This window comes from Vicia villosa, unplaced genomic scaffold (assembly GCF_029867415.1).
Source record: "Vicia villosa cultivar HV-30 ecotype Madison, WI unplaced genomic scaffold, Vvil1.0 ctg.000011F_1_1, whole genome shotgun sequence".
NCBI classification, from domain to species: domain Eukaryota; kingdom Viridiplantae; phylum Streptophyta; class Magnoliopsida; order Fabales; family Fabaceae; genus Vicia; species Vicia villosa.
Window position 1 is genome coordinate 1,913,804 of NW_026704941.1, and position 25,301 is coordinate 1,939,104.

Sequence of the window (25,301 nt, forward strand, 5' to 3'; positions counted from 1 at the left end):
TTGACAGTCTTTAGTTTTGTTTCACGACAAACCAGTTTTCGAGATGGTTCATGTTAGCTGTTGCTCTTATGGTCTACCAAGCAATTCGGTAAAGTTAAGGTAACCTTGCCAGGTTTGGGAGGATTCAAATTATCACCCCCAAATTAATATCTGACACGCTCCAATTTTTCTTAATATCAAAATACCTCTTTTTTGAAGAACAATATTTCCGAAGAATTTTTGGTATTATGATGAAAATTTTTGGTAGTTCATTTAAAATTTACGGTACTACATTTTTTTCTCGGAAATTTTATAATCTACCATTATGTATTGAAACTTTAGTTGAAAGGTGAAATTTTCGGTAGTGTATTGATCGGAAAAACAGCAAGTGTACTATTTTCACCGATGTAGTAATAATGGGTTTTACCCCAAGTATCGATCACGAGGATTGCGTAGGAAACACAAGTTATTTAAGTCAATTAAACAAAAGAGCAAATAGGTGTTTTGTTATAATGCAATAAGTAAATTTAAATAAAAGAAATAATAAAAATAAGCTGAAATTAAGTTTGACTTTTTAGATGTAATTTGAGGTAATGCCAGGGTAGGTGTTTGATCTTCCTTATAATGACTCTGTAAAAAGATCTCTTCAACAAGTTCATAGACTGCAACTATTTGTTCTTAAGGGTGTTTCCCTAAGTCCTTAGTGGAAAGCCTTTTGGTTTGCAATCCTATTGCCTAAGTCCTTAGAAACAAAGGTTTGCAAACCAAAGATGTAAATAATCAAGAATGTTCAAATAACCTTTCGGTATCCCTAGGCCTAGGTGATAACTACTAGATCAAATTGTTTAAAAATCTTAACAACCGTAGTCCTACAAACCGTAGATCAATCTTTGTTTTTCCGACAAAGAAGGCATAAAAACATTAAACAATCAAATTGCATAAAACTGATACTTGATTAAAGAAATACGGAATTCAAAAGTCATTACAATTCAAATCAGGGACACCCCCCTGGCATTGGGGGGTTTAGCCTCTCATAATATTCAAGAAAGACAAAGCAAAGAATTTAGACATTACAAAGATAATTGGGAACTTTGATCTTCAATGGTGTCCACCGTTGAATCTCTCCGTCTCCGAAACCCTTGATGAAGCTATCTTCTCTCTTCTGTGAATTTCTATCGTATGATGCAAAAAGTCCCCAAAATAATTCTCTCAAACTCAATTAAATAGTCTAGGTACAAATCTCAGGCAAAAGAAATGTCTAAAGTACCCTCAAGGTGGAGATTTGGTGAAAAAGCCCTAAAATTGGAAGTTTTTACGCTCACAGCAGCACTGGCCGTGCTTGGACGCACGGGCGGCCGTGCTGCTTTTATTTTTATTTTTTGCTCCCAGCCATCCTGACACGGGCCGTGCGTGGAAGCACGGGCGGCCGTGCGTCGCCCCTGGATTTTGTATGGGGGAGAGGTGATCATCTGACACGGGCCGTGCGTGGAAGCACGGGCGGCCGTGTTAGACCCCAGAACCTTGAATTTTCATCTTTCTCTTGCCTCTCCTTCCTTCATAGTTGCTTTGACACTTAAGATGACTTGTTCAAACCTGAAATTCGTACATAACTAACCAAACGGCATAAAAAGCATCTAAATAACTTAAATTAAAACATAATGCAAAGTAAACATAAAAACAATCAAACATGAAATACTTAAACAAAAACAATAAAACATTGATCAAAGTGTTACCGAATCAACAAATTTAGACCGAATCCTGATAGAAATTAGGTAGAAATGGTGACCGATCATGTATTGAGTCAAAAATTTTAAACGATTAGGATTTTACCGATAATTTTTTAGGATTGTAATTTCACCGACAATTGTGTGGTTTAGAGTGAATTTAAAAATGTATAAATAGGAACATATGTTATAGAGAAAGACATCTAAAAAAATGCATCTTTCTCAATTTATGATTAAGGCAGAAGTGTATTTCAATGGAAACAATCCTCCTATTGAGTTCAAGCTTCTGGATGACGCCTCCTCTCTCGCTGGCTTGATAGATAAGTTGAATGAATTATTGTCTGATATCAATAACAGAATGGTGAGAAAGATCAAGTTTCGTGAAGATTGGATTGATAGTAATGAAAGGGTGAAATGAAACTTGATTGAAATGAAGATCGATGAGATGTGATGACCATGTGGAAATTATTTCGCTGTAGGATAACTAAGGGGTCGATCGAGTTTGATGCGCAAATTTTAAGATATGCCGATAACATAATTAAGATGTTGAAACGTCCAGAATTATCTCGTCGTATCTATGTTTTCATGTTTAGTTATTTTTAATTTAGGATTGATGTACTGTTTTTTGTTATGTTCATCTTCTAATCAAAATATGTAATCGCCAAAAGATTATACAATAAAAGCATTGTGAGAAATAGTGAGTCACAAAAATATACAAAATATACAACTAACAAATAAAAAATCTAGATAGGCCCTCACAGACTATGTGTGCTACACGCGATAATCCTGTAAAAACTTCATCATTCGAGTTTACCAAATCCACGAGGTTATTCACAATAACGATGATCATCTGGAAACGCTCCTGGTCATCTGAGCTTGGTGGAGGTGGTGGTGGAGGCACGTCGTCAACCGATACCTTAACATCAGAAACCCTAGCAACAGAAGACTCTCCAGCATTCGAAGACCCTCCAGCAGGTGGTATGAGGCGAGGAAGTGATATAGTGAGATACCACTCTAGATAACCATCCTCACACAACGAAGGGTACTGAACCCTCAAGGTCCTAAGTCTAATGTCACGAGCAGAGCTAATGATGTGACTGAAATAATTTATCAATGCCCTATTTTGGAGCCTGTTGAAGCTGTAAAGTGGCAAGTAACAAAAGATTTGGAAGTATTACTCCGAGAATTTATCGTGTCCACAGAGATGGTCGTAGAATACCTTTCAACAATTTCTAAGTTTTCGAGCTCGGGTTAAAATGGATTTTAAGTAAAAGCAGAAAATAAAACATATGAACAGAAAATGAATACAATCTTTGGAAAGAATTAACTTATTAGACGTGCAAATATACTCCACTCATCACAAACTTAAACATATCCCTCCTTTGCACTCAACTCACAATACTCGTCAAAATCACCACACATCCCTCACATCAATGTCCATGTCTGCATCACCGACGAGAGTTCAACCGTACTGTTCTTTCAACGATGTCTCAACCGATAGAATAACACAGAGGCATTAAAATCCGATATTATGTGGATGTTAACCCCAACCCTATTTCTAGAATTAAAAGCTAACAAATACCCCCTAATCAAGATTAGCAATGTCTATTTCTATAACAACACAAATCCGAAGCATTTAAGCAATTATTGAGGAAACACCGATAAAGATTTGTAAAGAAAATTTTATACAAATAGAGGAACAAATATACATAGGTTCAGAGTAAATATACATACAAACCCAACACAAAATAAATACACAAAGAGTATAAGAGATAACCATAAATCTCACGGGTTGTCAGCTCCGATTGATGAGCAATCCACCTCCGATCATTTAAATACACAACCCAGTGTTGTTTTCTCAGCTAATCTATCCTAAAAATGAGAGTGATGGAATTGGGACAAAAAAACTCCAAAACCATAACCTAGAAAATGTCTCAAATGAGAAATATAAAGGCAAAATTACGTAGACTTCGCTAAGCGAGTCCATGTTTATTGAAAAATATCTAGTACAGTAAAAATAATCTCGCTAAGCGAGCTTAAAAACCCAATTTTGCTACTGTCTTGAAGGTGATAGCGCGCTACAATTTTGACTTAGCGAACTTCTGCAAAATTTTCTCCTTATTGCTCAAAAACCGCGTAATCGAAGCCGTGCCTTCGAAACTTTATTGCTCGAGGCTCCAATACACCTTATTACCTACAAAAAGACATAAAAACTATAAAATGGTATACAATTAGACGAAAACGTACTAATACACAAAGTATATAATTTTACACACAAAGTGGAGATTAGTTAAACGATATTAACAAAAAGAATAGATAAGTGCAACAAAACTTATACCCAAAAATAGATACAATTTGCACTTATCAAACTCTCCCCAACTTGAACTTGTTTGTCCTTAAACAATGCCGAACAACTAAATGGACAAAAGTAACTAATCTAAAAATCATGAATCAACAAGGTTTGCAAAACGAAACAATTGTATGGTTCAAAATTCAAAAATGTACAAGCAAAAGAATGCTTACCACTAAACTACAATGACACATAAAAATAAAATAAATCTTGAGTACAAAAATCATGCAAAGCATTCTAAACAAAACAAGCTCAATCAAGAATCATACGTAACAAAAAAAATACATCAATGGATGAAGAACACACAAAGGTGAGGGACTTTTAACACTCATCCAAAAATCTTGTAAATAATAAACTAAATTATGTATTCATCTAAAAATCACATTGAAAATACAAAAGCAAGAATCACAAGGGCTTTTCAAGGTTGTAATGTGGCTTGGATGAACAAACAAGGCATAAGTCCTAAAGCTAATCGAAACAAAAACTTGCCTAAACCTAAGGGAGTAATTACTTCCACAAAGTTTCAAACAGATAATTTCAATAAAAATTCTTCATCAACTCAAGTTTCTCAAACCAAAACACCATACTTATTGCACAATTATTCTTTGATACTCTTTTTTTCTTCTTTTCTTTCTTTTTCACAATTTTTATTTATTTTTATTTTTATTCACCTCATAGTAACCAACACAAACAAGCAAGTAATCATTCTCTCCCCAACTTGAATTCAACCAATATTAATGTGTGAAAACTCCTTACTTTCTAAGGCAAGGTAAAAATTCAAACATCAACACAAAGTTGAGGGTTCAAGAAAAAAACAACAATCAAAATCCATCAAAAAGTGAACTTATTCTCAAGTTCAAAAGCAAAATGGATAATGACAAAAAGCTTAAAAGGGTTACGAATGGTCACACACTCACAAGATGAATTGACTATTTGACTATGGTTGTTGTGCTCAAAATCAAACAAATGTCTTAATCATTTAAAATCATTAAAACAAAAGATTAAACATAATTAAATCCAATTAAAATAAGAATTGTCGGTCTCCTTCCTATTTGAACAATGGAAAGCTTCCTCACTAATGGTGAAAAAAGGGAACTAAAGTGATTCAATCATGAACAAGTAATGCAAAAAGAATGAATGACATGATAAATGTCCAAATGACAAGTTTCCTAATCATGTTATGCTATAGAATGCAATAAACAAGTACCTTGCACGTACAACTTTGAACAATAACATTACCGCATAATTGGCATGTTGAAACAATCAAACTCGGAGAATCACCAAATCCGACTTCATGTGATCGGGTCAAAATTTGAGTCCAAACAACAACAAAAAAATTAACAATATTACTACTATTTACTACTAAATAGCCATGGTGAAAATGGGAAGAAAGGAGGGGAGCCAAGTGAACAAATAAAAAGAGTTCACTGGCTGAAAATAGCAGAGCTCGTTAAGCGATAGCAGAGTTCGCTTAGCGAGTGCAGGAAAACATAGAAAATTATAACAGAGTCTGATCTTCCAGCCACTCTCCACTTCACCAAAACACCTCATAAATAGAAAAATAAACAAAACTTACAACCGTTGGGGTGCCTCCGAACAAACGCTTATTTTACGTCGTTAGTTCGACACCTTTATTATCTGATCGTGCTTGGAAAGTAGCTTCCTCTCGTAATGCCATGGTAATGTCTTACCGCGCAAACCTAAAGAAAATGTCCTAACAAAAAGACTCAACAAACATTACAAATACAAATGTATACAAAAATTACACAAACATAAAAGAAATTAAATTATACAATTATGTACACAAACAAACACATATGCACAAGTATGAAACACATACAACTATTAACATATAAAAAAGGAAAAAATGGTGAATGTTGGATACACAAATTGAAAAGTGAAGATTTGTAATTAAAGAGCTAATCCGAGTTCAACTTGTTTCACCAACATTCACGAACAAAAGTATACTTATATGTAACATATACACGTAAACATTTACAGGTGAAAATGTACATGTGAAAATATACAATATATACGATATATATACAAAGCTCAAAACTACAGGAATTATTGCGATGCAATTCTAACAAACCATCCCGGGCAAAGGCGTCATTTTGTTGAAGTTGTAAAGCGGCAAGAAACAAAAGATTTGGAAGTATTACTCTGGGAATTTATTGTGTTGCTCTTTTGACGATGTCTCAACCGATAGAACAACACAGAGGCATTAAAATCCAATACTATATGGATGTTAACCCCAACCCTATTTCTAGAATCAAAAGCTAACAGATACCCCCTAATCAAGATTAGCAATGTCTATTTCTACAACAACACAAATCCGAAGCATTTAAGCAATTATTAAGGAAACACCGATAAAGATTTGTAAAGAAAACTTTATACAAATAGAAGAACAAATATACATAGGTTCAGAGTAAATATACACATAAACTAGCAAAATATTCTCCTTATTGCTCAAAAACTGCATAATCGAAGTTGTGCCTTCGAAACTTTATTGCTCGAGGCTCCGATACACCTTATTACCTACAAAAAGTTATAAAAACTATCAAACGGTATACAATTAGGCGAAAAACGTACTAATACACAAAGTATACAAATTTTCACACAAAGTGGAGATTACTCAAACGACATTAACAAAAAGAATAGATAAGTGCAACAAAACATATACACAAAAATAGATACAATTTGCACTTATCAGAGCCTCAGAAATTGTTCGAGGCATGCCCTAAATATAACCATAATGTCGGAGACACCTCTCAGGCAAGTGTCTAGCCACCAAGGTCTCCCACCTCATATGCCTTGAATAAAATGCAGCATCGTTGAATGCACAATGGGCCTGGTGAGCACAGTATGGTGTCCAAACGACATCATCTACCGTCAGAGCATCCAACCTCCTCTGATACTCCGCAACACTACCCATAACCACTTGTATATCTTCCATCTCCTCGCTCGTGGAACGTCTATTACGACATACTACACTCTCTTATCACAGATGCTATGGAAATGCTCGTATATCCAGCATTGGAGAAATAAAAACTCATTAATGTCACAAGGAACAATTAAATAAAAACTATTAAAAATGCTAATATAACTGAAATAGACTAAAATAACCAACAAACTATCTGGTCTCAGGCACATCACAACTTTAAGTGTCATATAGAGCATGGTCAAGGCGGCTACTCCCCAAGCCCAACATAGAGTCTCTAAGCTACTGAACAACCACAGGTATCAGACATCAATGTAAACACTTGACTTATCGGCAAAGAGAGGACATGCCATCAGATGTAGCATGCATGTCCTAGCGGCAGTCTCATTCCTCTATTTCTCCACAAGCTTTTGGTACCTGTCTTGAAACCCAGACATAGGGGTGGAAATAGGCTGGGCCGAGCTAGGCTTTGCCAAGCCTAAGCCTGACCTGTCAAAAAAACTGAAGCCTAAGCCTGGCCTGTGGCCTGTCGTAGGCTTAGTTTTTAGGCCTGAGCCTGGCCTTTTCGAAGGCCTGGTTAGCCTGTTAGCCTATATAAAAGCCTATTTGTTTTAGACATATGTATATAAGAAATTAAAATAATATTTAAATAGACTAACTAACTAATAGATCAAGAGACTAAAAATTTGTTTGCATTGACTTATTTTAACTTACCTCTTAGCATAAGTTTTACAAGACTATTTGTTTAAGAGAACTTATGAAAACAATGTTCATCAGATGTTTTCATCTTATTTTTACAAGTTCTTCAAGATAACCAAATTTTATTTATGTATTTTAATTCAAAGTATAAAACATAACATAATGATAATAAAAAAGTATTCATATTTATTTAAATAGGTCGGCCTGATAGGCTTAAAAAGCTTCTTTTAGGGCCTGAGGCCTAGCCTTTTTAACTAAATAGGCTTATAAAAAAGCCTAGGCCTTTTCTATTTAAAAATAATGTGTGGCCTGGCCTGAGCCTATATAGGCTAGCCTGTAGGCCCCTGTTATCGGCCTGGCCTATTTCCAGACATTCGAAGGTGAAATCTCTTGTTAGCATCAAACTCTGCTAGCACGACATATTCAGGGACTTGCATATCCTCTACAACCTGGAGTAACGGTGTCGTCTGGTTAATAGTGGGACCAGTAAAAAATATACCGTTAATGGAGAGATGAAACAACGAGGAGATATCATCAAAATGATAAAAAGGTATTACTTGATAAAAAATATCGTCTTCTGAATTGTTGATTATTTAAACATGCAGAAAAGTCATGAACAATGGAATGATAAAAAGGTATTACTTGGTATATTTAAAGCATGGATATGATCAAGGCTTTGTTTGTTATTGAGTGAAAAACTACTTGACCAAAAGCGTGCCTTGTGAGAGTGTGATCATTTGACAACCCGCTAGAGTCTAAAATGAAAAAAAAAAAATCAACGTTACAACCCCTTTGAGCATGTTCAATAATATCGTCTAGAAAGAAATTGAATTAAGCTCAATTGTAATGGTGCATACAAAAGACTACGTCTACCGCTAGAAGCGGAGGTTTGTTTAGGAACTCTATCGAATACTAGTTAAGGGGTTATACACGGAAAATGGTCTATGTGATGCTCTTACTACGAAGATGTGAGAAATGAATCATGGGATTTAGCTAGCTTGACAAGAAAGAATTATAAATCTAGTAGTTGACAACGACTCTAAAATTCTAATAAATATGGCCAACCAAGAGGCTAGCAATGAGTACAATTTTTCAACCATAATCCATAGAATTATAAGGAAGAATCTAAGTAAGAGACACATCAAATTCAACCTTATTTCACGAGAAGAAAATTGTTGTGCAGATTAGATAACTAACTATAACTTTACTATAAACAACGAGTTTCTCATTCTTCCTAATCTTAATCGAATCATTTGAATATCGTGTTAGATTCCCTCAATATATTTTTCTTTCGCATTCTTTGTGCCTTTAACCCTCTTTGTGCCTTTAACCCTCTTTTGTACTAATTGTAACAATGAATTAAATTAAAACAAAACACAATAATATTATAATAATATAGATAATTTCTAAAATTATTTAATCAAAAAAAAAAACCTTAAAGAAAAGCAAAAAGGTAGTAAAATAAAAATGAAAGAGAGCTTTGGTAGAGTTAATGAAAGGATGTTATTTTGGTTGGTTGAGTGTCGATGATGTTCCTTGCTTGCTACACTCATTCACTACTCATCACTTCTAAGCTCTCACTTTTAACTACAGATCAACCATGAAGAACAACGATAACAACAACAACAACAACAAAGACACTACCATAGGAATCCTCGATTCTCGTTTCAACCAAACCCTCAGAAATGTTCAAGGGTATGTTCTTTTCTTTTCCCTCAGAATTCCTCTCAAATCATCAGCATTTCATGAAAATTCATGATCTTCACAATTACACTCCCCGATTTGTTTGTTGATCTTCAATTGTTGATTATTTAAACATTAAGATCAATGATTTTGAACAATTTGAATAATTTATCTGTGTCTGATTACTAACCCTAATTTTCATGTATTCAAATTGAATAGCTTCTTCCTAGTATTGTGAACAATTTGTTTGGTTTATGGTTTATAGATTTATATGTTTGATATGTTCTTTTGTTTGTTTGTTAAGGTTACTCAAGGGTCGTAGTATTCCTGGTAAAATATTATTGAGCCCGAGGGATCCGACCGATAATTCAAGCTTATACTCGCCGACTTTCCAAAGGAGTTATAGTGATGCTGGTACAAGTAATCGCGCAATTGAGACAGTAGAGGTGAATTTTGTGTTCATATTTTGTGGTTATTTATGTTATGTCTTGTTTTGTATGTCTTCTATAAGACTGATTGGTAGCACATCATCAAGTGTGAGTTCTACTGTTAACACAGGAGGAGGTTCGAAGCGGAAGCAAATCATTTGGTGGTATTACTAGTGATAGTAAATCAAAAACTTCGACCTCGCATGTAGAGAATCCGTCTGAGGATGTACAAGTACGGAAAACTTCCATGGGTGCTAGAGCTACTGATTCTGCAAGAGTTATGAAGTTCACAAAGGCACTTTCTGGAACAGTGGTTATATTAGGTATATAATTTTAAGGTTGTTATTGATTTGTATGTACAAAATTACAAACAGTGGATAGCAAATATTTGCTCTGCAATTGATTTTAAGGTCGTTATCTATGAAGCGCCGACACGCCATTCACACGGCGTGTCGCCGCGTCAGACACGTGTCGGACACGGATACTCATACGACACGCGTACGACACGTTTTTGAAGTGTCCAACGAAAAAATAACAATAATTTCAGCGGACACGGATACGAGACCATGTTTCAAATAAAGGACACACCTAAGTCAAAACATTTTAGATTTTTTTTTTATAAAAAAAAGAAGCCCAACTCATAAAGAGGAAACTAAAATGTGAGATATCGTCGGAGATGAATTTGGATCATTAGACGACAGTGGATTTCTTGAAGTTGCTAACTTGTCTTTGGATGAGTCCGGCTTAGACTCTGGTTTTCTCAATATGGAGTGACTATGATATGATTTGTATCATTTTATTTTAGTGGATTTATGTCTTTCTTTTGTTGATTGAAAGTACTAAGTTTAAATAAATATAAGTTTTGCTTCTCGTTTAAACTTTTTATAAATTGTGCTCATACATTGCATTATTATATTAATAGATAAAATATATATAGCCGTGTCCGTGTCCTATGTTTTCTACATTAGTGGAGTCCTCGTGTCCGTGTCGTATCCCGTGTCCGGGCTTCATAGGTCGTTATTGATTTGTTCACACTGAAGAAAAGTTTACTACTTGTGTGTGGATCGTTCCTTTGATTTTTGGACCAAAATATTGCTGATTGTCAAGTGGTCAAGCTTCTAATAGTTCATGTTTGCTTATGTTTAAAGCAATTATCTCTCAAATGCTAAACTGTTATGTAAACCATAATTTTCTTACTTAACTATCCTGTAGACAAATTGCGTGAATTAGCTTGGAGTGGTGTTCCAGATTATATGCGTCCTACAGTGTGGAGAGTTCTCTTGGTAAGCAAGTTATATGATCTTAAAGTAGCACAATAACAATAGATTTTAGAGTTCAGATTATAATTTATTAGGGTATATGTATTCTTGTTGTATTTTGGTGATATCTAAACAAGTCATTGAGGGTGGGTTATAGAACTATTCTTTCATGGAGATTTGGTGCTGCTTATATAAAAATTGCTTTGAAAAATAAAAATGAGGTGTTTTGGCCCTATAGATAATAATTTTAAAGTAAATAGGTCAACACCATGTTTTTCCATGGATAATTTCTTTTCTTCTTGAAATTTAAAGATAAACTGACAACAGGGATATGCACCAACTAATTCAGATAGAAGGGAGGGAGTTTTAAGAAGGAAGCGGCTCGAGTATCTTGATTGTGTTTCTCAGTATTATGATATCCCTGATACAGAACGCTCAGACGATGAGATCAGCATGCTTCGCCAGGTATCCTTGATTATACACATGACACTCTTGATTGTTTACGAAAATAGACTATTTTTTAATGTTTACTTTTTACACTTGTTAGATTGGCGTTGACTGTCCAAGAACTGTACCTGATGTTTCATTCTTCCAGCAACCTCAAGTTCAGAAATCACTGGAGCGTATTCTTTACGCATGGTATACTACAGATAAACTGCTTCTTGGTCCTGATATTATTTTCATCCAACTATTCTTGCAAAAAAAATGTAAGTTTTTATTATCATAGTTATTTTGCTTACATGATTTCCTCATCTTCTGCCAGGGCCATTCGGCATCCAGCAAGTGGATATGTTCAGGGGATAAATGACCTTGTCACGCCATTTTTTGTTGTTTTTCTATCTGAATACTTAGAAGGAAGCATAGATACTTGGACAATGTCCGATTTATCTTCAGATAAAATCTCTAATGTAGAGGCTGACTGCTATTGGTGCTTGTCGAAATTGCTTGATGGTATGCAAGACCATTACACATTTGCTCAACCGGGAATTCAAAGGCTTGTTTTTAAGTTGAAGGAATTGGTCAGGAGAATCGATGGTAACCTTTTTCTCAGGCCTATTGTATTTTCTTTAACTATGAACTTGATTACACTATTTTTGCATCGGGATTGAGATTTGGATCTGCATTTGTTTTACTAAACCAACTAATTTTTTGTTTGTTATTACTACACGATTATACGATATATATATTACTATCTGTATATGTCCGTATACAATCTGATACTGGAACTTTGAGTTGCACCAGAACCTGTCTCAAGCCATATGGAGAATCAGGGACTGGAATTTCTTCAATTTGCTTTCCGCTGGTTCAACTGTCTTCTAATCCGCGAGGTTTGCTTTGATTTTTTTCCTTTCAAGTTTAATAAATTTCTACAGAAGAACATCTCTATAATTAATATAGGGACTGCATATTAAGTTTCAAGGGATAATGAACTAAACAAAATTGACACAGCTTTTGCGCTTTTTAAGTCTGATGTCTTATTTATGTTTTCAGATACCCTTCCAACTTGTCACGCGCCTTTGGGACACATATCTAGCCGAAGGTGATGCCTTACCAGACTTCCTTGTGTACATATTTGCGAGTTTTCTTCTTACGGTGAGTCTGAATAACACGATGATGCTTTTGTATAGTATTTCTTTTAGCAAATTATTATACGGCAGAGAAGTAAATGTTCTCTAATCTCTATCGTTGTTTTTTCAGTGGTCAGACGAAATTCAGAAGCTTGATTTTCAAGAGTTAGTAATGTTCCTTCAACACCTTCCAACTCAGAACTGGACTGATCAGGAGCTCGAGATGGTACTCTCTCGAGCGTTTATGTGGCACAGCATGTTCAACAACTCTCCTAGCCATTTGGCTACCTAAATGTCGATTCTGAGTTTCTGTATTTAGTTTTTCTATTTTCAGTCTTTTCATCATTCCATTAGACTCTTTCCCCCTTTGGTGTGTGATGCTTGTTTCTTATAGATGATCTCTATTTTTCTAAAACCGATTTTACATTTGTTTTGCAATGTAATATCTTGTAAAGGAAAGGTAAAAATAAACTTGAGATAGAAGCTATTATTTTTTCATGTCTAGCAATGTCAACCAGAATAGTCAATACCGTATAGTGGCACGAAGTGATCATTCCCAAAAGGGAGATATTGTATAGCGGCACGAAGTGATCATTCCCAAAAGGGAGACATTGTATAGCGGCACGAAGTGACCATTCCCAAAAGGGAGATATTGTATAGCGCGATGACAGCAATTTGATATTTTTTGGAAATAAAAACAGAAGTATTAGTACAAATGAAATAAAACATTTTGCAGTAAAAATAAATAAAGAAAATGAAAACAAAAGTGTAATTAAAATACATGAGATAAAAACAGCGTGAAATAAATGAAAACAGATTGCAGTAAAATTAAAATAAACAAAATAAAAACAGATGAAATACAAACAAAGTGCAGTAAATCATGGTGCCTGGTGGAGTGAGGAAGAAACGGAGTTGAAGGGGGGAAAACCAACTGAAGAGGGAGGGTGATGGTAATGGCGGCTGAAAGGGAAGAACCCGATGACTATGTTGGCTGAAAGGGAGGAACCCGATGACTATGCAGAAAGAGAGAGGGAGGAAGGTGAAGCAAAGTTAGGGCTGATATTCTGAAAATTAACCTTTAAACACACTATATTTTAAGAGTAATTTCAATCCATCCAACAGCATCCTCAACGCTGAATTGCGCCGCAACTATCCATCACTATTGACTTCTCTGACTTTAACCACTAACGGGAGTTAATAGACAGTTCTGTCAATTATACTGATGATTTGAGAGTGTTGTATGATTTAATGTCAATAATGATTTGCTTAGTTGATTTAAAACTGCAACTATGCAGAGACATTACTTATAAGTGCAAAATTTTTATTCTTAATGCTTCCATCTAAAAATCTACCATTACTTTCTCAACAAGATCAATCATTCAGAATCATTGAGGTGCAACATCCTTATTGTTATAATTGTTCAAATCAAAAGTACAAATGATCTCACTAACATTGCAACAATGCACAACTATATATAATTTGGCTACCCTAACAATTCTAAAACCATTAGTGCCTACCCCTACCCCATTCACATATGCCATCATTACAACCAAATTGACAGTTGCCACTAACAGTATTTGCACAAAAATAATGTTGAGTTGAAAAGCTCAAATGTGTGAAATACTGAACGCAGCATCTCCGATAAAACCAGTACAGTAGAACCCCCTTCAACGCAGGAAATTACACAACCAGATTGACACGTCTTTTTGCCTGAAATAACCAGAAAATCACATTTAATTAAATCCAGAGAAAGAAAAAACAATAGTTGCATAACAATACACTAGAGGTGGAAACAGGCTCGGCTAAGCTAGACTTTGTCAAGGCTAAACTTAGCCTGCTAAAACCTATCCTAACCTAGACAGCCTGTGTAGAATAGGCCGTATGCCACTGTTAGTTTGACACGGCCGATTCCCACCCTAAAAACCATTGAATTTGAAACTCACATGTATCTGCTGGACTTTCTGAACAAATTTACCAGGTGCATTAACATAGTCAAAACTCTCTTTCTTCAAACTTTCTACCAGCTCATTTTCTCCATTCTTCATCAAACTCCTAATCAATATCGTAAACGTCAATTCATCCGGCAAACACCACGAACCCAAACCCTTCATTGTTCCAAAAACCTCCATCGCCTTCTCCTTATTACCAACTTGCAAATAAACCCCGATCATCTCATTAAACAACCTCGTATCCGGCTTCAACCCCTTCTCCACCACCCGATCAAACATCTCTTCCGCCATCTCAACCATCTTGTTCTTCCCCAATAACAGTATCATATCAGAATACAAAGACAGCACCAAGGTATCATCACACCTATCTTCCTCATCACCAATAATAAACTCAAAAACCTAAACTTCAATCATGAAACACAAAACTAAAATTAACTTCAATTCGAATAATAATCACTTATCCTATAAGTGCTTAACCAAAAAGTTGTTTTGTTACCTTGAGAGATAAATGGAGTTGGTTTTGTCTCTGCAATTCAGCCAAAACGTCTAAGACATCAGCTTTCAAGAGTCGGAGGAGTTTAGACTTGAGAACTTGGTTGAGTTTTTCGTCGGAATTTTTGGCGAGTTTGAGAGCGTGAATTACTGAAACGCTTTCTTTTGAAATTACCATTGACGGTGGCTTTCTTTTTTGGTATGAACGGAGACCGCAAACTACTGATGTTGCTTTGGTTCTTCTTCGGTTATTAAGGAAATGAGAATAATCGATTCTGTTGTTGTTGCTTGAAATTGGGGTTGGGAAAAGCACTGTTGTTCGGAATATTGAACCGGTTGCTCTGAGTATCATCTTGGAGATGTAGAGACAGAGAAATGGGTAGAGATTAGGGAAAATTTCGGGAGAGGATTGAAAAAGAAGGAGAAGGTGGAGAACGATGAAAATGGTGATTTGGGGAAGATTTTGAACCGGTTCAGTTTTATCTATGTGTATTACTACGTCTACTAGTACAGTAGTACCCATGAATTAATGTTTTACATTTTTTTTTAATTTAATGTCATTCCGCGGAATTTTTTTTTTTCAAAAAAATTACGCGTATAACCAAAATTTCAAAGTAATTACATAAATGACCATTTTTTTTCTAAATCTAGCACATTGTCGCCACTTGTATTGGCGAATTGCAAATTGGGGCGATTTAAAACCCCCGCTAAACGTTTTTATTAAGGTAAGTCGCTACTTGCATTGGCGACTACATTAAAAATTTTAATTTTCTTAAACTTTGCAGCGGTTTTGAACCCCGCAGTTTATAATAAAACTTAAAATTTAAGTGTAGTCGCCAATGCAAGTGGCAACTTACCTTAATAAAAATGTTTTGCGGAGGTTTTAAACCGCTCCAATTTGCAATTCGCCAATGCAAGTGGCGACAATGTGTTAAATTTGGGAAAAAATAGTCATTTATGTAATTACTTTGAAATTTTGGTTATATGTGTAATTTTTTTAAAAAACTTGGTTATTGAAAAAAAAAATTCTCATTCCTCGTCATTAAAATATGAGTTTAATGGACAATGCACAGTATAAAAAAGTTTTACACTATCATGTAAACAAAAAATAACAAATTGCCATGTCATTTTAGTAATTTAAACATGGATAAAGCTAACATGTGCCCTTGGGGCACATGTTAAGAAACTTAAATATAGTAAATTTGTATTGAAAAACGTAATAAACACATTAATTATAAACTTTTTATGAAAACAATGTACAAATTCTTAAAAAACATTTCTACATTTAGTTCTTAACATGTGCCATTAGGACACATGTTAGCATGACCTTTTAAACATAACAGGTGCATCACCCATTTTCTCTTAAAATATCTTCTTTGTATACTCCCTCCATTCTTTATTATAAATAAAATTTAATTTTTTAAATTTATTAAATAAATAATAGAGAAAAGGGGTCATGCACTGACAGTGTAAAAGTTAAAAAACTTTTACACTGTCAACCAATCACGACCATGTATCCTACCAAGTCATACTGTTATTTTTAAATTACTGAGATGACATGGCAGAATAATATATTTTTATTGGATGACTGTGTAAAAGTTTTTTACACTGTCAGGGCATCACCATTAAACCCTAATATATATATATATATATATATATATATATATATATATATATATATATATATATATATATATATATATATATATATATATATATATATATATTCTAAATATATCATTTATTAAATGAATGTGAAAGTTTACTTATAAAAGAGAAAGAGAATAGAGGATGCAGTGTTTTAAAAACCGGACCGGTCATCGAACCGGTGAGGGTGCTGGGTCACTGGTTTATCGGTCGAACCACTGGGTCACTGGTCGAACCGCACGATCAAACCGGATTAAACCGGATAACTCAGTTGAATTGACCTGTCATTATATAGATATAAAACCGGTCGAACCGGATGATTCAGTCTCTAAAAAAATATAACTAGCTTTTAAATTTTTTAAAAATATCATATCATAAATTCACAATTTCATAACTTAAATTCAAATTTTAAACAAATGTATCACACATAACAAAATAGTAAAAAATTACAAAGTCTAATTGCAAACAAAGTTTAATTACAACATAATCTAAACAAAGTCTAATTACAACATAATCTAATTGAATAATTTATAACAAAATAACTCCAATGTGTACCAAATTTAATTAAAAATAGGATCCTCCTAAAAAGAAAATCAAATAAAATTCAATATGTTTATGCTATTTAAGAAAATTTAATAGAAAGATAACAAATAGACAATAAAGTTTTTAATTTGTCACTAAAAAACTATGTGAGAATGCTATTTAAGTAATACACTACTAAATATATTAAAATAAAGTTTAAAAAAAAAGTTTAAAAGAAATGTTAAAAAAAAGTTTAAAAAAAAATTTAAAAAAAAAATTTAAAAAAAACAATTAAACCGCCGGTTTTCCGGTTTACCCGATTTTCCCGGTTTTTTCGGTTTTCACCGGTTTTCACCGGTTTAATGGCATATCCGATCCGACTATTGAACCAGACCGATTACCTAACCGGTTCCCGGTTCGACCGGTTCGACCGGCCGGTCCGGTTCGGTTTTTAAAACACTGAGAGGATGTACTCTTTTAAAATTTTTAGAGATACAACGTTTCAGATCTTTATATTAAGATTTCATAATATATGATAAAATATCTTTTACTTATAACTTTTGAATTAAAAATAATTAGGAACCTTAAAAAATACACGAGTCGAATAATCTTCAAATAATAGTAATCATTAAACATACTCCTTTGATGAACACCAGAAAAAGTTAGTTGCAGCTTCCTTTAATCGAAGCAATCCGACAGAGTTGAAATCTCGAATAAAAAGATGGGGTTATCACCATCAAAGCGAGTGAACAACACTTTACAAAACTCGACTCAATTTGACTCAGCATGCGACTCAGTCTTCTCCCAATCTCTTTCTCTAACAGACCACACTTTCCCAGGAGTCTTACCTTACCAGCTCAAAACCGCTTCCGATCATATCCACACCATCCTCTCCGATTCTCACTTTCCACTCATCCGCAACTGGCTCCCATCTCCTCCCGATCGCACTCAAGTTGACTCCGCTCTCCGCCATGTCCTACCGCCCGATCACGACCGCAACGACGTCCTCCGACTCCCGCTCTTCAAGGATTGGGCTCGATTCCTCTACACCGATGCCGTCGTGTCCTCCGCCACCAAAGCGCTTCTTCTACGAGTTCCTGTTGGTGTCGCCGGAATCGTTGGAATAAGTGCCGTCGCTCACCCTGGTCCGGCACTGGTTGGGACTTTCGTTGGAGCGTACTCGCTCGGTGTTGCTCTCTCTATTTTTCTAGGTTTATCCGCATGAATCAATTCTAATTCTATTGCTGTATTTTAAGATAGATTAGAATTTGAAGATGTTTTGGTTGCATCATCCTCTATGTGGTGTATTGCATAAGAATAGGTGAATTTGCAGTTGCAAATGTTGTATTGTATAACTCTTTTCTTGGAGGAGTTCATATATGGAATGGATCAAATGTTGTATATCCTCTATGCTAGTTTTGCTATGCATAGCCGGGAGGATTGTGTTAAGCAGTTGACAGCCAACGTAAAACTTAATTGAATTTTTATGGCATGGATCAACTGCAAAATGATGTGAATGCTAGGTCGTTAGAAGCATGATCTTAGATAGAATATTATGGCGAAAGTTCCTTTGTGGGATATCAGGCAGCGTCCTTCTAATTCAAAGAAAAAATTTGATAGAAACATGGTATTTTATTTAACAGAAAGTAACAAACCCTAACAAAACTCTTTTAGGATTTGGTACCTTCGGTCAAATACACCAAAACTCATTCTCTATATCTTGTTCATGATATTGCCATATGTTTGACTATGAATAACATTTGACTAATCAAAGTGGGGTTCGCCTAACATATATGTATGGGATCTCAAAGTCAAAGGTATGTATCAATTGAGAAATGGTTGCCTAATTAAGGCATGAGATGAAAATTTTGGAGGTAATTTTCCTAGTATGTTTTTTGCTTTTCATATCTTGCTACCAGATGTCAAAGTCATATCATTCCGCAATTTCACAAGTAGAAAACAAGCTTCTAGTTGTTGGAACAATCAATGCTGTCAAAATAATGTCAATATACTTATTAAATTATGGTGCAGATTGTGCCAACAACTTGTAGCATTGCAGAGTCAACCTAGCTTTTATTCTTGGATTATGTCATGTCATTACTCTTCCTTCTTTCTACATTGTGATAATGAGAAGTTAAGTGGAGTCAGTTCTGCCGATGAATTAAACGATATATGTCATGCTAGACATTCAGTGTTTAGTTGTTTGCTCTGAGCAGAAACAACAGACTCCTCCTGGTAGAAGAAGCACTTTTGGCAAAGACACTGGAATCCTATTCGAGACGATTGAGATGGAACTTGATCAACGAAGGCCAAAAGTATGGTATTTTGATTATGTTTTCTGTTTCTTCACACACCATGCTTGAACTCTGTTATTTTTGTGAAACACCGTTGTTTGGTATTAGCTAGGTTTTTTTCGTTTTTTAGTTAAGATTGTAGAGTTGTCATCCAAATTATACTTGATATTTTCCTCTTTTGTTTAAAAGTAAATTGAACTCACAAGTATATTCTGAAAAGCAATAACAATAATCAAATTAAAATATGATATCACTTTAATATATCGTAAAAGGAGAAATTGAATTGTGTGTATAGATGGTATAATTTATTCATACTGTGTAAATCAAATCAAATACTGTACTATATAATCTGTATGTGTTGTATTGCTAGGTATCTTAGCAAGTAAGATTATCGCCGGGAGCAACACCCAATTTACTACAATATTGAGTGTAGTAATCAACACGAGCCTTAACTGTGTTGGGGTTTGCACCATCACATTCAAGTTTACCATTAATGGCTCTAATGGTTGCACCAAAGCCCTGGTTAACAACACGGTGAACATTTTTCATCCAATACCACAAAGCTGTCTTGAAGGACACTAGAGGATCATTAGCCACTGTTTCAGGAGAGTTCAATCCGTCAAAGCCATTGTCCTTTCCTGCTGGTCCGTAGTTGAAGTTCCAAGATAATTGAATCGGTCCGCGACCGTAGTATCCTTTGTTAGGGACGCATGGGTACTCTGTGTTGGTTTCATCACAGTAGTCCTTTGATGCACCGTCGATCTCTTCTATATAGCAGAAATCTGCATCAACATTTCACATGTTATGCGTGTTCATAAACATTACTCAAGGAAAAAGAGATTATGTGATTAAGATTTAAGAAACATGAAATTTATTGAATACTTACGTCCAGTTTCGTGTGTGAAATGTGCAAAAGCAGCTGCAACCTCGCGTTTGGAGTCATCGGAGGAACCAGCCCTACCAAACTGGTTATAAGAATTGAGTGCATCAAGAAAAGCAGCTCTTGAGTAGAAGCTCTTTCCTGCACAACTAGAGGCAGCTTGATCAATAATACTGTTGAAAAACTCTGGTGTGACAATGTCAGCAACATTAACATCATTGCTAGGACTAGGAGTACTAGGTGGAATATTTCCTGCTTTACAAGGACCCTCTTGGCACCCTGTGCCACAATATGCATCAGTGTTTCCACAATAACCATACTGGCTACAACACACCCCTTCAGCACACCCACAGTTTTGAGCACTCGCATTTTTTGGTACTATAATCACAATAAGAAAGGCAATAGCAAGTGTTGCTATTGATATGTTTAATGACTTGTTTTTCATCATCTTGAGAGGAATTGGAGTGAATTTAAGTTATTTAATAAGCTTGTGGAGGGGTGTGTATTTATATTGATGGGTAGGGGTTGTGGTTGAAAATTTGCAATGAAGAAATGCTACGTACTGTTTAGTTATGTGGTTGACGTTTGAGTTTGAACATGTCAAAGATTGAAATTCCAATCCTTTTCTAGAGAGCATATGGGATGTTAAGTGGATGGACTTTTAGTTTTACTTGCAAAAAAGTCAACACGGCTGTGTTTATTAAAATGGTCAAACTTTACGGTTCCTTCTCCATATTTTGTTTATCAATCTAAAGTCAAACATTTTGCAATTTAAAGTCAAATTGCACCAACGGTCTCTAATTTCATATGTAGTTAGAGGAATGTTATCAAACACGCTTATAACACTCAGTTTATCATTAATAAAATGATAGAATTTACATGCATCTCACTAAATGAGTTTCAGATAAATTTGATGAGATTTTTGAAAATTTTAATCAATTAAATAGAGAAAGGAACAATGCAATGAAAAATAAGCAAAGTTCTCACAATTTCATGAACAGGGTGCATGTGTGTAAAAAAGGTAGTTTATGAGAGTGAAATTTATTTTCAGTGGCGGAGCAAGCAATTTTAGGCAATTTGGACAAAAACTTTATACTATTAATTATTCATCTGTTTTAATTTTCATATCTTATTTTTACTATTTTTGCCCCTAATTGCCCTTGGCTTTGTCTGAAAATCGACTATTAAGTTGGGGGAGTACAAAGAAAATAGGGATTGAGCCCAGACTAATGCTCGGGTTCGCTGGGCCTTGGAACCGCCCCTGTTTATTTTGGAACACGGAATATAGACACGTTTTTAAGAAAACCAATAAAAAATATTAGACACTATGATTAAGAGGAAAATCAATTTTACATGCTTATGAGAAATTAAGTGGGCGAGTGAACAAAAATAATTAGATTGCTAGGGTCTAAGGTTTGAGCATCTTATCATATTCAAGAGTGGGTAACAGATCTTATATAGATTTGTTTTTTATTAGAAAATTAAATAAGAAGAAGATTTGTTTGAATTGTAAAGTTACACTAACAGAAAAACTAACTATCAAATATAAAGTATTAGTTATTGATGTAAGAGTCAAGGTGAAAGTGGAGAGAAGAAGTCACAAGGGGCTCCATAGATTAAGTGATGACATTTAAAGGATAAAAAACACAAGATTTTTCAACACAATATCTTTGAGGAACGTTTTGGACAGCCTTAGAGAAGTGCAAATGATATTTGAGACAACATGACAGAATATAGGCGCAACGATCAAACTTAGAGGAGACTCAATAAAACATAAAAGATAATAAACATGATAAGCAGCAAAATAAAAATCCTACAGGGATAAAGAAACTTCAAAAGTTCGGCATGAAATCTCTATGGTATGACAATGGAGTCTCCAATAAGTAAAGAGACTATGTATCTGCAAGGGTAATGCTCCTGCACTCATATCAGTGAGGTCTGAGATGTATAACTTGCAGGAACATAATGAATCATGCTTTGATGTGGTGCGAAATCACGCATATATATAAACTACATTCAAATCGCCCCCAACGAATGTCTCTAGTAATACGGAAGACCGTTAAGTTGACTCCAAGGATTGAGATGAGCGAGGTGTCTGACTCCAATGTGCAGTTTCTTAATGAAGGTCTATCTATTTGTTAGACTTAAAAGATCAAAATTCTAGATTGACTTTTGAATTAATTAGGTCTTAGACTGGGTCGTATAATAGTTTCAAAATAATTACTTTGAACTAATTTGCTAATGATTAATCTTACATCATAATTATTATGACTACGTGTTACGAAGTGTTTAGACTCCTACTCTTTCTCTTCTGCCCTCTGTCCAGTTTCAGTTTCCACCATTCATTTTTTTTCAATACATTTTTCTTTGATTTATTTCATTCCTTTAAAATCTTTCGGCCATTGGATTAGAGGCATGACCAATGACAGTATATAAAGCGCAGAAGACGATCCATACTCGTTTTCATGTGGTACCTAATCTACTAAAAACATATTGTTCAACTTAAAAGGTCACCGCATCCAACAATTATTTCAACAATTATTACAAGAATTTAAATATTATGAAGCTCCCTATTACTCATTCTAACTTTCTTTTAGTTTATTCTTAATTATTTTATTATTTCAACGATTATTTCTCAATCCCTTTTGAAATTTTAGAATGCAATTCATCTAAATAAATTATTTATAAAAAGTACTCTTTTTGACTTCCTATATTGGAGATAAGTATTGGAGATAAGTAACAGTTTAGGGGAGTGTGCCTACCAATGAATGAAAAATCTCTGTTGCTTCTCTGTTGCAAAGAATATACAAACTGAAAACAGATCCACTCCGGGCACAATTCGCCGCATTCATGCATTCGACATTTCTGATCGTTGCATTAAATAATTTAAATTTAAATATAAATTTTAATTTTAATTTATATTAATAAAAAAACATTTAATTTGAAATATTAACCGTTTATTTTAATCTAACAACCTAAAAAATATCGAATGGGTGAATGTTGCGATTTCGCAACGACAGGAAAAGTGGTCCATGCAAACTAAAGTTGTAGGAAGCACTTGTGTTGTTTGAAGTCTGTGAAGTATTTATTGTATGCTAGTGGATACAACATTTGATTGTCAAGGTGCATCTTTTATAAACTTATTTGCAAAGTTCTTTTTTCAAGGGAAAGTATATGAATAATAAGAAGTAACATTATGTTTGGAGATTAACATAGGGCAGAACAAGGAAGACAACTTTATGGTAACAGTGAAGTGGTGGTAATCTCAGTGCAGACAAACAATTATCACTCTGCAACATTTTGAAAACTTGCACATAACACACTGGCATACCATTCTTTGAATTTCAACACAATCTGCATCAAACTGTCATGAAAATGAACTTATTCAACTTATAGTATTCACAGAAGGACACAAGGGTGAGAAACAAACATATAATTAAACTTATGCAACTGCAAGAATATCTATTATAGATTTTTGCATCCTTACACATAGTTAGTGACAAATTCACTAAATTTCTGCAAAGGTCTCAAAAGAAACATCAAGAGGACTATAAATTCCGGCATATTTCTCTTTTCTTTTTTTTGTTTCCTTTCTTCTTACCATACTGCATGCAACCATCAACAACTTGAAATTGGGGTTTCCGTCCTATAATTCAAAATGTACCCATAGTACCCATTAGAGAAATATCTTAAAAAGCAGTGGAAAATATGAATACATAATTATCAAAATTGCATCCTTTGAAAAATAAAGATCATAGAATTAATATTATCTAACACGAAAGAATAGCTAACATATAATCATTTAACAGTATGATAGCCTAAACCTTCATAACAGTCTAGTATTACAAGAGAACAACGATTTCAAACAAATAAAATAATGAAGAGGGACTTACTTTCAACCACCAGTCGAAACCAAGCTTTCGAAATAAGTAGGAGAAAACATCCACAATATACTGTTGGTAATTCTAGTTTTCTCTACTCTATTTTCTCTCCAATTATAGAGAAATGCCTGCTCTTCATGACTATTTGATAGTATTATCGCGTCATCATCCTCAGAAAGCCAAATTGGATGCAGTAGATAGTCATAACCATATCGACGGGATTCATAATCAATTTGAAGATCCGCATAACTAATAGTAAGGAATTGAGTCCAAGACTCTTGAACTCCGAATTCCATCATCATCCATATAGAAAAATGAGTAGTCTCAATATGGTAGGAAAAACAAAGACAGTCCCTCAACACACTAATAGTTGGCAAAATATACGGGACATCATCTATACACGGGGAAGCAACCGACAGTATGTCTCCTTGTTCAGGTTGAGCGAGATAATCACAAATTGATCCATTTTTGGAACATCTAGATCTTCGATGTATGTGCAAAAGTATTCACAATTTAAAATGGCCAACCAATTAATAGTGCCACTCAAATACACACCTTCATTGACACGCTGGTGTTGATGGTGAACCACAACCACATGATATAAAGGAATTATAGGAAAACATTGAATAGTTTTCCAAACATTATCACCAAAACTGAAAATTTTCACCTCGTTAGGACAGAATGCCACTACTTTGTAAGTGTATGTTGATTTATCATAACCAAATGCAAACCTGAGATAGTTAGATCGATCTTCTCCAGAATAATATGGATGGATAGAGGGATGGATAATTGAGCCTAATTTTTGAGATATTGTCTTGGTGGCCGGGTTCCACAAACGGAACCAGGTGTTTCGATGATACGGACCATATGGACCGCTGCGAGTTCTATAAGAATTAAACAAACAGATCAATCCATTGATGGAGCCGATGACTCGGAAACAGCGCTTATATCTCAATCGGTGATGAGGAAGGATGGGAATGGTTATGGATGGATTAAGTAGTAACC

At 34.7% G+C, this 25,301-nt stretch overlaps 4 protein-coding genes across 4 annotated transcripts; 2 read left to right on the top strand and 2 right to left on the bottom strand.

The window, feature by feature from the left end:
• Positions 1-9,164: 9,164 nt before the first annotated feature.
• On the top strand, positions 9,165-13,129 carry LOC131621879 (GTPase-activating protein GYP1-like). The gene is made up of 10 exons (XM_058892928.1): positions 9,165-9,388; positions 9,681-9,822; positions 9,935-10,127; positions 11,017-11,087; positions 11,391-11,528; positions 11,611-11,702; positions 11,827-12,098; positions 12,306-12,391; positions 12,555-12,656; positions 12,762-13,129. Exons 1-10 carry the CDS (start codon positions 9,294-9,296, stop codon positions 12,921-12,923), a joined length of 1,353 nt encoding a protein of 450 aa, XP_058748911.1. The 5' UTR covers positions 9,165-9,293; the 3' UTR covers positions 12,924-13,129.
• An 816-nt stretch (positions 13,130-13,945) lies between these two features.
• On the bottom strand, positions 13,946-15,564 carry LOC131621880 (protein THYLAKOID ASSEMBLY 8-like, chloroplastic). The gene is made up of 3 exons (XM_058892929.1): positions 15,077-15,564; positions 14,575-14,979; positions 13,946-14,341 (listed from the first exon to the last, which is right to left on the bottom strand). Exons 1-3 carry the CDS (start codon positions 15,422-15,424, stop codon positions 14,312-14,314), a joined length of 783 nt encoding a protein of 260 aa, XP_058748912.1. The 5' UTR covers positions 15,425-15,564; the 3' UTR covers positions 13,946-14,311.
• A 2,284-nt stretch (positions 15,565-17,848) lies between these two features.
• LOC131621884 (uncharacterized) lies at positions 17,849-18,644 on the top strand. Its single transcript, XM_058892933.1, has one exon. It carries the CDS (start codon positions 17,963-17,965, stop codon positions 18,464-18,466), a length of 504 nt encoding a protein of 167 aa, XP_058748916.1. The 5' UTR covers positions 17,849-17,962; the 3' UTR covers positions 18,467-18,644.
• Positions 18,645-19,025: 381 nt separating this feature from the next.
• Positions 19,026-20,982, bottom strand: LOC131621882 (endochitinase PR4-like). Its single transcript, XM_058892932.1, has 2 exons — positions 20,422-20,982; positions 19,026-20,317 (listed from the first exon to the last, which is right to left on the bottom strand). Exons 1-2 carry the CDS (start codon positions 20,861-20,863, stop codon positions 19,911-19,913), a joined length of 849 nt encoding a protein of 282 aa, XP_058748915.1. The 5' UTR covers positions 20,864-20,982; the 3' UTR covers positions 19,026-19,910.
• Positions 20,983-25,301: the final 4,319 nt, after the last annotated feature.

What these genes read in the sequence shown, in the direction of transcription:
- LOC131621879 (XM_058892928.1), top strand. Translation starts at nt 9,294, where the DNA reads ATGAAGAACAACGATAACAACAACAACAACAACAAAGACACTACCATA. An exon ending in CAGTGTGGAGAGTTCTCTTG is followed by an intron (nt 11,088 to 11,390) that starts GTAAGCAAGTTA and finishes AACTGACAACAG; the next exon opens with GGATATGCACCAACTAATTC. An exon ending in AGATCAGCATGCTTCGCCAG is followed by an intron (nt 11,529 to 11,610) that starts GTATCCTTGATT and finishes TACACTTGTTAG; the next exon opens with ATTGGCGTTGACTGTCCAAG.
- LOC131621880 (XM_058892929.1), bottom strand. Translation starts at nt 15,424, where the DNA reads ATGATACTCAGAGCAACCGGTTCAATATTCCGAACAACAGTGCTTTTC. An exon ending in AACTCCATTTATCTCTCAAG is followed by an intron (nt 14,980 to 15,076) that starts GTAACAAAACAA and finishes ATTGAAGTTTAG; the next exon opens with GTTTTTGAGTTTATTATTGG. An exon ending in AGAAAGTCCAGCAGATACAT is followed by an intron (nt 14,342 to 14,574) that starts GTGAGTTTCAAA and finishes TGGTTATTTCAG; the next exon opens with GCAAAAAGACGTGTCAATCT.
- LOC131621884 (XM_058892933.1), top strand. Translation starts at nt 17,963, where the DNA reads ATGGGGTTATCACCATCAAAGCGAGTGAACAACACTTTACAAAACTCG.
- LOC131621882 (XM_058892932.1), bottom strand. Translation starts at nt 20,863, where the DNA reads ATGATGAAAAACAAGTCATTAAACATATCAATAGCAACACTTGCTATT. An exon ending in TTTCACACACGAAACTGGAC is followed by an intron (nt 20,318 to 20,421) that starts GTAAGTATTCAA and finishes ATGTTGATGCAG; the next exon opens with ATTTCTGCTATATAGAAGAG.